The 13,407-nt window shown below is 40.7% G+C and overlaps 1 protein-coding gene across 3 annotated transcripts in view; it reads left to right on the forward strand.

Annotated features, from left to right (window-relative positions):
* Positions 1–13,407, forward strand: part of LOC105670102 (POU domain, class 2, transcription factor 3S-like) — a 118,207-nt gene that overhangs the window by 56,631 nt on the left and 48,169 nt on the right. For all 3 annotated transcript variants that reach the window (XM_012363432.2, XM_012363433.2, XM_012363434.2), the window contains exon 3: positions 4,108–4,326. In XM_012363432.2, the coding sequence (XP_012218855.1) occupies positions 4,108–4,326 (219 nt within the window). The remainder of the gene's footprint in view (positions 1–4,107; positions 4,327–13,407) is intronic.

A 13,407-nucleotide genomic window follows, 5' to 3' on the forward strand; every position in this document is an offset into this window, starting at 1 on the left:
AAGTACATTTGTAAATTATGGTTGTTTCTGGAAAAGTCCGACGATATTCAGTTTTTATTTTTTTGGTATTAAAGAAATATTGCACATTTAATGATTATAATGATACAGATATAATCAGAAGGTGAAACTAAAAAATATAGATAGACTATACGCGACATTTTAATTTTTAACAATAGAATAATAGACTAATTATATACATTAAAAAATTTGAATGTAGCTGTTATACAAATTATGATCGTCATATTTGGAGTACAATATTTGGCACGAGCTTGACTGGATATTAAAAGACAACGCAAGAACTTATTTATAATTCTTATTTTACTTTAAATTATTTTATTATAGTGTAAAATGATGTATCTAAAGCTTTTATAAGCAACACATTTGACACGGATATTTCTCTCTGAAAACCGAAGAACATACAGAAGCAAGATAATCGCGCAATTATTCCGACGTTTGTCGCAACAAATCGGGCGGTCGATTTTAATCCGTACGCTCGAGCTGAAAATCGGAAATCCACGGACGCTCGGCGATTTATTTATTGGAGAAAGGACTTCGGGGCCGGGCTTTCTCTCGTCTTTCCGTTCTCTCGACGCTTCTTCTGTCCTAAGCAGGATTCAATTTGGCCACTGCCCATGGTTCCACCTTCAAAGAGGAATCACCATTGCCGTCGTATATGGTTGAACGGCCCTCGACGTGCGCGGGACCGGTCGGCGGCCTCTAGCATTAATCTTATATCGAACGCTTTATCCGCGTTCGCTTCCTCGTCCCGTTTCTTCGTCCCACCAACCACCGCCCCCATCATCGTCGACCTCCTCAACCCTTGGACGAGCAGGAATTTTCAATTCTTTCGAGTGCCGTGGGGAAAGCAGTTTGCTCGGGGCGTGTTGTTCTTCCGTGCTACTATCCGGAAGCTGGGATCAGCAGGAGTGGCTCCGTCGTCGTTGTTAGAGAAGAGGATAGAAATATGTAATTAGATAAACAAATTTTCAACGTCAAAGCGTGATTTTTTCGAACAAAAATTTTGTAGGTTCGTTCAAGAACCTAATTTTTTTATATATATTATTTGCACGCGCATAAAAAATTCAAGACATAATAGATCCTTACTTAATATTTCGTTTAATTTAAATAACTATTTCTTATTGTGACGTCCTTAACTCGACATCCTCGTTCTCGTGACGTGCGATTAATCGCGTGCGGGAATGGCAAGGAACACGAGCGACTTCGTCCTTGCCGTGGTCGGGAGCGGAGCCGCTAGCAGGACATTGGCTAGAACGAATAAGTAATGTAGAGGTCCATTATGCCGAAACGGTGAAGGGTCTCCGGTCGGGGTCAGCCAATCCCCCGGAGGGCCGTTAAAGTGAAATACTCCCGAATGCAAGGTGGCTGCCCGTCTCGCCTTCTTCAGCGGCCCTGCCATGCGGCTCACCTCGTCTCTCCTCTCTGAACAACCCCTCTGGACGCACCCTCTTACCCGCCCGAAACCCCAACCCGCAGGAGTTCGCGTGTAGGTAAATCGTTGTTATCTGGACAGTGATAAACCCGTGAATGGAGTTCGCGCCGGGTTGGACGAATGGGCGAAGGGGAATGCAAAGGACGAAGGGAATAGGTTTTCTTCTCTAGCGGCGAAGTAGAGGGGAACAAGGGACGAATTGCAGAATGGATAGCTCTGTTTATGCGGATTGGTTTTCGTTTAGACATAGCTGCAATCTCCATCGAGCGAGAAACAAAGGAACAATGTTAAAAGGCACGCGCGCGCGCGAGCGAACCGATAAAACGAATAAACGAATTATCGTGTGCTTAGTTTAAGCCAGAGATAACTTATGTCCACAAATTCATATGTCATTTTACTTTGAATTTAATAATAGATAGATGTTTTTCATAGCTGATTAAATAGATAAGAAATGATATTGATAAGAAAGTAAATGAAATTTAATAAGTCAGTAATATTTTTTATAGCTATATATATGAGTGGTACGTAAAAACGATCTTCACGGACTTGACATAACTGAATTTTCCACGAGCTGGCACGCGATTTTACGTCGAGCTCACCGCCTCCTTAGGGTACGCTGGTTTTCGTTTGTCTCCGTGGGATTGAATAAAACCAGGGGGGTCATGCAAACACCACGTGATTAAAGGTTGGCTCTGTGCTACGGTTTACGTTTGAATCGTAGCCTCGGGCAAGTCATCCCTGTGGAAATAATTTTCAATATTCTTCCAGAAGATTCTAGCATGAACGATTGATAAGCAATTTAATTAGAATTCGACATTATCTTGAAACTAAATGCGTTAGCCGGCTAATTCTTAAAGTGCTATAATTGTCAATGAAAGAAAATGTCTTGAAAATTTCGATGTTGTTATATTAATAATAATAATTACAAAAAGAAGCATCGCGCGTTACAGTGTAAATGAGATGTTGTAGAATCAGGTACTTGTAAGCTCGCGATAATCAGGAAAACTGAATGGTTCGTATTCGCGCTCGGAGCCTGTTCGAAGCGCGGAATACCGGACAATGGTCGATCTAGCGGGGTAGATGGAGGTCAGCGGCCATTCTCTGATGATATTGATTAGCCGACGCCCTTAGTTAGCGCCGGCTACACTTTCTTCAGCCCCACCGCTTTTCTCGTTTCGCTCTCTCTCTCTCTCTCTCTCTCTCGCTCTCTCTTTCTTTTCCTACTCTTTTTCCTCTCGATAGGAAAAACGTTCTCTCTTTCTCACGCGGAACTACGGGCTCCGGTTACCACCCTCGCTCTTCTTCGCCATTCTCTTGCATTCTGCTGAACCCTGCCGTCACCCCCTATTCTCCTTTCGTCTGCTGGTTACTGTATTTCTGCCTCCGGAGCAACGCGCTCCTCTGCCCGTCGTTAGAAAGCAGACAGAAGAACGAAGAGAGCTTACTTTTCTGCCAGGGGTTACGAAAAGGCAGGGGGGAGGTGGGGGAGAGGGGTGATGGGGAAAAGCGAGCTAAGTATCTCGAGCTAAATCATTCGTCAAGCAAATAATACCGAGTCTGAGTCACATCTCACGCACGCGGGGGCGATATGGTATTCGCGTGTTTCATAAATCCGAGGCTCTGCCACCTACGGGGTGCTCGAAAAGACACAATGTGGATATCCGAGATATCTCACGCGACAAAACATTTGTGAAGCGTAATAATACATTTGTTTAGGATGTTTATATGAATTGAATCATGTAATTTTAATAAATTTTTAACATGATTAATTTATTCATACTTTCATATCTATATATTAATAATAGTTTTATGATATCTTATTAGTGGTAACATTAGTAGAAAAATATTTTATACGCAGTAAAATACAGCACAAACTAATTGTTGTTAGCATATATTTTGGACACTTTTTATTAAAACAAATTGATTAATTTAACAAAAGTAGCATTATTTTGTTTTTCGAAAGTACCGATGAATGCTCCATAATGCATCTGCGAACTTTAGTACACCCTATACATTGCTCTTACAAATTTGGGAAGAGGAAGAGCTCGGTATGCCCCAGTGTAATTAGACACTTCAGCCTGGAACAACATCCAGAGCCGGGCATTGTTCCCAGAAATTAAGGGAAACGGGGGAAAACCGGGAAAACTGGCAGGAATAGGGGATTCGGAGGGTCGCTAATTACGGCAGGTCTGTCCGGGGGAGAGAAACCATTTTCTGCACACACATATTCCAGCGCATCAGTGTGCGTTATATTAATACGCGCGCGCCGCATAGAATTTATCTCGAGAGCCTCTTTTGCAATTTGATCTTCCATTGCTGATATTGTTGCAGCGATCTGCTCGAAGGGAGAGCATGCATATTATTCTCTCGCATTTATGAATGAGTTTCCTTGATTTTCAGCAAGAAAAAAGAATTGGAAACATTTTGTACATAAGAATCATTTAACACGATTAAAATAATACAAATAATTAAATATGATAATAAGTGAGGTTTATTTTTTTACAGAATTAATTTTTAATTACATGTGTTATTTTATAAACTGCAATAATTATAAAAACTGAGTAGCTATAACTTTAAATTTAAGAATTTTATGTGATTCGCTATGCTGTTATCGTATCTGTGTATATATCTCATTTTTGTCCGATCTGTTTGTGCAGGTAAAGTCTGGATAGGCGACAATGAGGTCGCGTGGCGGACGGACCAGTCTTTCAAGAGGACATCACCCTTAAATCCCTGTGCCACAACAACTACCACGACGACGACAGGTGGTGGGCCACTGACACATCCCCACCTGTCGCCACCCGTAGCTGCCTCTGTTACCACCCCCGATCACAGAAGCCCCAGTAGCTTGCATGCGAAGCTTGGCATCTCTCCCGGTGAGTACAAAAATCTCACGAAATACATCGCTAAATAACTTTGCGACAATTTTTGTTCTGTAGATAAAATATATTATGCAATATTATTTAGTATATATTGATGATATATACTCTAAATACGATTGTTCAAAGTCTTAATATTATATTAATTTAAAATTTGACGAGATCATAATATACTAGAGATGAACTATTCTTTAATATTTAACGAAACAATTGTGCAGCATTTCGAACTTCTACTTTTACTTGAGACCGTTGTTGGGTCGCGTCTCGAAGAATTGTCGAATTCGTAGAACCCTCGCGACTTATTCGTGAGAAACCCGGTTTGTGCCGTCAGTGGCGGCACTCCGACAATCGAGGGTCGGTGGCTTAAAACGTCCTTAAAGCGAAGCTCTTTAAATAATGCAATAAGCTTGATGTCATTTGCCGGACAATGGAAAAGAGAAGGGGGATTCTTTTATGGAAACATTCGGTAAAATTACTTCTCGCAGGTGGGCACTTCCTATCCTCGACAACTGCTCCGCTAATCATGACTCGGAGATTTGCGACGCTCGTTTTATTCTACTCGATGCAACTCGTCGACAATAATGATATACCAGATTTACAAGTTTGCATGTTAAGACACATATGTTTATATTAGTTAAAAAATATATTCGAGTGATGGATTATATTTTATAATATTAAAGACCAACTATGTGTATATAATCTGATAGAATTATTAACTACGTTATTACGATTTAATACGGTTAACACGTTCAATTTTTATCAATCATTTGTTTGTGTTCAAAATTTGTTCAAACAAGGGGTGATAAATAGACGTCAAAATAAATGTACTTATCGTAATACTACATTTAAATTCTATAACATTAGATCACTGTGGTGTATTTATGGAAGATAAATATTATTCCAAGTGTTATCAGAATTATCTTATCGTACACGAGGAAAATAAGAGCATCTGCCGCCGAAACTCATTTTAGCTATGGTTATCGACTTATTGTTAGTTTGTTGAAAGCGATTTTGTGAGCATTTGCGAAGATGAAGCCGAGAGCCGCAACGGTTTCTTTCGTTTGCCTAAATAAACATAGCTCGGACCACGCGAGGGAGATCGGGGGCCTGGGAGTTTATTGGTTATACGATTGGGCCCCGGACAACTGTGGGGCGCGCTTTTCGTCTTTCGGGAAAGAGCAGGGGGATTGCGATCCTACGAGAGGGGGAAGGAAGCACTCGGTGCGGTATGTTTAATGCATCGCCCAACATTTCCATGTCAAACATCGCTCTTTGACTCGCGGAATTTAAAACCGTCTCGCTGCCACACGCACACAGGCTCGCGATTGCGTATGCGCGTGTGTGTATGCGAGAGAGCGATGACGGGGAAACTACTCATCTTTATTTACTGGATAACTGTCGCGCTCTCGGACGAGGTGCGCTAAGTCCACCGGCGCGGTCGATAAGGGTCACAACTTAAAAGCCATGAGGGTGAAACCGGAGACTGAATGAGATTCCAGAAGCGATTTTAGAAGGTAAATGACGCTTCGGTGGCGTCGGGCTTCGCGGGATACTTTTATAGCGTAAAAGGACATTAGAGCGTCTTTTATATCATTCTAAAATGTATTCGGGATTTAATGATCGCTCCACCGTGTAATTTCACAATTTACATTTCTATTTATATTTCTAAACAGAGTAGTCAAGATTCTCGTCTCGCAGCTTGTTATTTCTGCTAATGTGTATTTTATTAAAACATAAAAGCAATAATAAAAGTTACATTATTAAAGACTAGCAAAACGTTTAATTATATATAAAAAAAAGTTGCGTAAGGATACTTAAGGAAGTATTATTTATTGCCGCCAGTAGAGTAAATTTTTTGTTATAAAAAAAACCACTTATGCTTATTAGAGATATGAAAAATCGACAGAAATGCTCAAAATCTCGTGATGTGTTAAGAACTTGTTGATTACTTCCTTAAATACTAGATAGTCGTGAAATCTTTTCTTTTTTGCTACGAAGTTAATGAGGCAATCTCATTATAACTTACGGTACTTTGAGAAAGGGGCAATTTTTTCATCAAAAATTAAGCCAAAAACGATTTCATTAAATACATATCTTATCGCTATGTATTAACAATTTAGCGTAGAATATATTGACATATGTTAATTATTTGCAATTTGAAAACAATAGTCACTGCAATTATATATATGATTAATAATTATTTATTAATAATAATTTATTAAGATTTTTTTTTTTTTTTGTCAAATAATTTTACGCAAATTAGTTTTTGTCATCTCCGCTGTTATCAGCATCGAGCGTGGTGCCGTCTTTTAGGAAAGATATTCCCCCGGACGTAGGGTTCTTCCGAGGTTATTTGCCTCGCAAAGCCGTCCTGGCCTAGCTGCCAAGTGTGTTTATTCGGTATATCAATAAGGACGAAGTGGGCGAGGACGCAGTCCCCCGAGGACCTCGTCCTAGCACGGCGGCGATCGGCGGCGCTCCTTTCTGGACAGCTTGATAACATTATGTCGCCTACGCCGACATATGCACCGGCTAGTTTTTAAAGGACGAGGGCCGGGAGGGTTCCCTAAAATATTACGAGCTTGTAGACACACTCTTGCAAGAACACATGTGTTACAAGAACGTGTTCTTTCACCCGAAAACGCCGACGACCCTTAAACATAAATTTAACACAATACACCTAAAAGAATAGTCGATAGATAGATCATAAATCATCTGCGTGTCTTCATAAGTGAATAAAACGTTTTTGGAATTTATTTTTTATTTAAGGAATTTTACCCTTTGTTTAATTTTAAGTAGATGGTATTTTAATTTATTATTAACGTGCATTCTTCGATATTAAAAATAAGAAAGTTGAGAAAAATTATAATTCATATTGACATTTAATACAATTACAGTAAAAATTAAAATAATTAGATTTTATAAAATATAATTAAATTGTAAAAAATATGAAGCGAACAAATAGAAATTGGATATAACATCTAACACGTAGAGCGGTATTTATACAAAATTTTTGGAGAAATTGACAGAATAAAATTGTGCTAAAGAGAAATAAATTAGCAAGTACCTGTTAAAAGTAATCTGTGAAGTGTGACACACTCCATTCCCGTGCAAATTACGTTCGTCGCTTACATCAAGATTTTTGCACTGAGAAACACGTTCTGTTTGATTGAACAAACCGTCTGTTCGATTTTGGACGAAACAGAACATTTTTCTCAGTATGCCGGACAGCAGAAATCATATTTCTCCCTCGGGACTATTATTCTTCTATTTCAGATCATCCTCTTTTCTGTTAAATATGTAAATTTTATTTATTCGACTAATTGTACTAAATTGTTTTTTTTTTTTTGTCTTTTTACATACTACATACTTGAAGCTGAATCGAGAAACTCATGCAAATAAAAGAATTAATTATCAAATATTTTATATTAAAATTACATTAAATTTGAATACAAATTTCAGATAACTTCAAATAACGTTTTCATTTGTTTTGCTATTATTTTGGTTAGACAATCTTTATTTTATCCATTTGATAAATTTTTGTTAGCTTAAGAAAATGCAAAATTTTTATTCTGAACTTTGGCACGGCAATTCGCTTTATTGTGTTAAAATTCACTCGTTATCGAACGTTACAGTCGAAAAATTAATCGCGCTTTTTGGAACACGCCGTCTGTGATTGCGTTTATACTTTCATTTCGCTGTAGAATATGAAATATCGAACGGTGTCCATATGCGAACCAATAACTAAGACTACATGTCGTTGGTATACGAACGCCATCGTGGGGGACGTGCAAGCGAGAAAGGGTGGCTTGAAATATTGGCTACATAGATTTCGACCATTATTGCCGCGTGTAAAACACGGCGACATTTGGCGTTAAATCGATCAGAGCGCACTGTAGCGTTGTGCGAGAGTCATTTCTTCTCGCCCGAATAAATACGCCAGCCGATTGTAAAATGCAGCATAAAATACGCTGTAAATACGTTCAACAAGACGGCCAGAGCGCCGTTTTATTGCTTGGAATCGATACCTTTGCATTTGCGCAGTTGTTTCGAAGCTTACAAATGTGTTTTGGAAATTTTTCTAGACGATGCACTGTTCATTGCATTGCGATATCCTTGTATATTTGTTTAATCTATCATTAATTTTCTATTTTTATAAAAGATATCTCTAATAATGCAATCAGTTATCTATACGCTGATCAAATTAGATTTAAAGATTTTATTATCTTTTACAGTAGAAACAAATTAATAGTTTGCTTTATTTTATCGAACCAGTACATTGATCTATATAGTAAATATTCTTCAAGTGTTCGGTGAATAGAAATGTTAATATTTTATCAGCTTTGAGCGCTTTTACATTTCTTCAATACAGCTGATTTATTCTGCACTATGATGTACGTCAATTACCTTTATTGCTCGCGCAACGATCGATTTATAGAGAAATCACTCATCCACGATAAAGATGTGCGTGCGTTTTAACCATAACCGAGAAGGCGAACGAGTGCGTCGTTTAAGTAGTGCGTAGTTAGTAATTGGCGATAATCAAGCAGGGAATGTTCGCGCCTTTGCCTCGTTTGCCAAAAAGCAGGTGTGCCGCAAATTAGCATCGGGCTGTAAACGCTTCATTCACGAACGATTCACCGTTCCAGCGGCTCGAAAGCGATAATTGAAGAGCTAATTAACTTGCATTAAAGTCAACCGCTCCGATCAAAACCCATTCGTGGCTGAGTGCCCGCGCGCCGGAAGTACTCATTTGTCATCGTGTTCAGGTGTTCATGCCTCTAGAAATTCATTGCGGCGTACATCACGGCTCATCAATCTGCAAGGATTCATTAGAGTGTTGTAGTGTGTACGTAGGCATAAAGACAAGATTGACGTACATTATTGCAAAGTTGTTAAAGTTATTCATTCATTATTATTATAAATGATTAAAATCTATATTATAGCTTTTATATGCGAAAAGAATTTCAAGCAACGAATAAGTTTCGCGTCTCGAAGGATGCATAATGAGCGCCGCGTCGAAGATTCACCACACTCGAAGAGTATTTTCGCGTGACCAAAAAGATACCAATTAGCCGCAAAATTTATAATAATATGCGATTTGGTATAATTAATCGACTACGCGCGCGTTCGACCTCTCGCGTGCAATATACACACACACACACACATACACCCGTGTACACGCTCGAGCACTTTTTCAGATCATAATTTTAGATAGGCCGTTCTCTCCGTTCTCGCTGACGCAAATGGCGGCGTGTAGGCAAATTGAGGTGAGATTGGAGGTCAGGATTGCACCGGCCGTTACTGCATCACGCTATTCACTTTGCCGGGACGGTTACAGAAGCGATTTGCAAGTTAGTTGCTATCCGCGCGATCTAAACCTAGGAAGGACGATGCGTGAAAACGAGAATTAAGAGGATCTTCTCAATTGCACGCGCGCGCGCGCAGCGGAGTTGCATCGCCGACTTGTTGCGGAGAACGACCACGGTCGAGACGCGGTAAATTTCTTCCGAAGGTGGTAGCCGGCGGATTAGATTCAATCTAGTGTATCCTAGAAAGCAACAGTGTTAAAGCTGGAGTCGCGATTTTGTGCACGCTGTCCGACGTCCGTTGAACTTTGCAGTCGCGCACCGCAATCTCTTGTAACGTTAATTTAATCGGATTTAATAAGAGATTTTTATAATAAATCCAATAGAGAATCCAGAATTTTCTTACGCTATTACCTTATTTTCATCTTTGAAATTTCATTTTCCGCAGCCAAAGGCCGTAGCTTGTTACACGTTCGATATTATCAGAGATTGTATTTGCTCCATCAATTACGTGAAAGCTGCAGCGGGAAATATGGCAGTAAGGGTCTATTATGTAGATCCCCGTACCCAGTTCTAGGATTAACTATGTATTTAACGAGCAACCATTTTGTAATTACTGTCCCTTGTAATTATGAGAAAACCATTAGGAAATCATTATGAGAAATCGCGATCTTGCTTTCCATGCGAAAATGTCGATATTAGTACCCGCGTATCTCTCTGCGTACACGCGCAAAACATAGAACCCGCTATCATTTAGGAAAATACCCAATCGAAACGTTTGATTAAAGCCACGCACCCGGGACATGTTCGGAACGGTTAGCCTCCTTCGACGGTCGATAATTCTTCTTGTTTGATAATAAACGAGCCACGAGCTATTTTCCACGTAGAGAGGCATCATTCATCAATGTCATTGACACCAGGATCAGGGAAATATTAATAACGTGCGCAAGCGCGAGCGAGCAACGAAAGCAAGCGCAAAGTGCAGCGCGGAGAGAATCGAAGCAGGCCACATCTCTCTCGCGATCCCTCTTTCTCTCTTCGATCTCTTATTTTACCCGAGCGGGAGAGGAAGGAAGAGAGACCGCCGTTATCTCTTGGCAGCTGCACGTGAATACGTAACGACCTGTGCTGCCTCGCTCTCACGTGCTTCCTCATCTTCCACGGGACTCGCGATCTGAAAGGAGCTGAGGGAACGATTAAGATAAACCGAACCGCTAATTAAGGGGGAGAGGCCGCGCAAGAACTCTACGCCGTGTTCTAGGCTACGCATCTTGTACGCCCAAGCATGTAACAGCTTCTTCGTGCGGTTAGCCAACCCGCTCGGCCAAATGTCAACCGACGTCTCTCTCGCATATACGGTCGTCAGTTAGCATCTCTCCGAGCGAAATTGCGATCCGCGGCCGCGATAACTGCCGCGCGAATGAATGTTTTGCTCGAAAAAATGCTTACGATTAGTGCGGAACTGATACACTGTGCACAAGCGCTCGTGCAGATGCGTCATACATGTATGTATATATATATATATATATATATATATATATATATATATATATATATATATATATATGTAGCTGAGATCGGAACGCGAGCAAATTTGATGCTGTGGAATATAGCGTGGAATACAGCGCAAATTATCATACTGTAGATAATTTCTGGAATTATCGTAACGTTATTTTGTAAAAAAAATATATATTTATTATATTATAATATACATGTAAGATACACGCGCAGGTAAATCAGATCGATGGACGAGCGCCAAACAAGAAAAGGAATATTAAGATTCTATAAACAATTTGTAATCATTTTTAGAGTATTTTAACATAATTTTATCTACATAAAAATTCTTCTTTAATTAATATATTCAAGTATGAATTCAAGTTCTGTCGAAGAGAAACGTGGATCGACATAACCAACAAAAATCCAAGGCATTCCAATTTCTTGCAGTTTCCGCTCGCATTGTATCACGCGACAGCATGCGGAACGCTCGGCATCACCCGGTATGTGAATTCGCGCGAAGCAACGCGTAATACCAAGGGATCACGGTGGACCGGCTAACGTGATTATTATAAAGTCAATACGTTGCTAACTCATCAGCCGGCTCCGCCCTCTAACAGCCCGGTAATATGCACCGGCCAAGAAGTCAGTTACGCTCTATCAGTGCTCGCTCTCGCTCTCTCCCGTCTCTTCCTCTTATCGCATCCCTCGCACTCCCCGTTCCGCGCGTCTCCTTCGAGCGCGCAGCCTCCCTTAAACATAAGTGTGTCTACCTACGTGGATAGGTAAGTGCCTACCTACGCGTGTAACCTACCGACATACGTGCGGCGCTCCTTCCCTCTCGCTTCATCTCATCATTTTCTCGCTGTTCCTCTCCGCCCGAGCCGCTCGCACTACCTGCACGTGCAATACACGTTCCGCCGTACACAGTCCACGGTATCTGCCGGATCTGAACGAGCTGCACGAAATCGCTGCCTGCAATTATCCCTGAGAAATATATTACTTAAAGGAGCGCTGCTCTAAGAAAACGAGCCGGCGCAACCATTTTCCGTAGTCGCGATCTCGACTCTCTTACGTACATAAGGTACGCGCGAGAACATTATCGGGATTCATTGCGCCAATTTTTTTGAGGAAATCGCCATATCGCGCTGCGCCGAAGTAGCGAGGAAACGCGACCCGCAATTTACTCTCTCGGGGATGTATTATTTCGAATGGTTCGTTATGAGACGAGTGTAATGGAAGTTTCGCACGTAGTGATTGCTTTTCTTACGAGAGGATCGCATTGTCGAGGATGTTTCTGTCGAGATTCTTTACATATTTGTTGTAATCGAATGAAGTCGCTCCATTGTTACTTCTGCGAGAATATTTAATCGATTATCTTGATTCGGCCTGCAAAATTTAGAAATTTTCATAAAAGAATATTTTTTGAGTTCCTTTATCACGAGATTATATTTTCATCGCGCAGATTATTATCGCAATTCTCAAGCATGTTCTTATTAACTTTCGCGCGGCAGGCGAGAAGCCCAGCGTGTAATTTCTAAGAGCGTGCTCATTACTTTGGAATAGTTCGTTACGAGTGAATTATGAAAGTGACGTAGATCATGGTTTTCTTGGGCGGTAATAGGAATCTTTCTTAACTACATTCCAATTATTTTCGTCAATGTTTTGTTCGATTTATCGTGCACGTGTGATGTTTCTGCTGCAGTCAGAATTTCAATAGATTTTACTTATCGTCGAATAAGTGCTTATGAGAAATATACATATATTCGACAAATGAGTAAAAAAATTGATTTAAAGGCTACGAATAAAAACATGGATTCTGTTAGCAGTTATTGATCGATATTGCGGGGAAAAAATTCCCCGCGCATTTTTTCTCTTACGAGACTCACAACACCGCGCGCATCAATGATCTATGAAAATTGTCGATACTTATCGCGCCGCGGTTGCGCGCGCGTGATAAATGCACGCACTAACGCACGCGCGCGAGAGGAAGAGAGAGCCGCCAGTCCGGGTAACCGATAACGTAATACGGGAAAAAGGGAAAAGCAAGAGAGGCGCGCACCACCTCGCCGAGGTATCTGTTACATGCCTTATGGACAACGCGGAGCGCGTTATTACAGTCGGGAGGCGGTACGGGAGGAATCGCGCCTTTTTTCCTTCGGCGAGCGAGTTCAAGGTCAGGGTTGGGCCCAGGTCGTTTCATTCATTTGTGTGAAAAGTATGCGTGTACAGTCGTATCGCGCGCGCTCCGCCGTGTACGCGGGTAAGTCTTAAT

Source organism: Linepithema humile, chromosome 4, assembly GCF_040581485.1.
Source record: "Linepithema humile isolate Giens D197 chromosome 4, Lhum_UNIL_v1.0, whole genome shotgun sequence".
Taxonomy (NCBI): Eukaryota; Metazoa; Arthropoda; class Insecta; order Hymenoptera; family Formicidae; genus Linepithema; species Linepithema humile.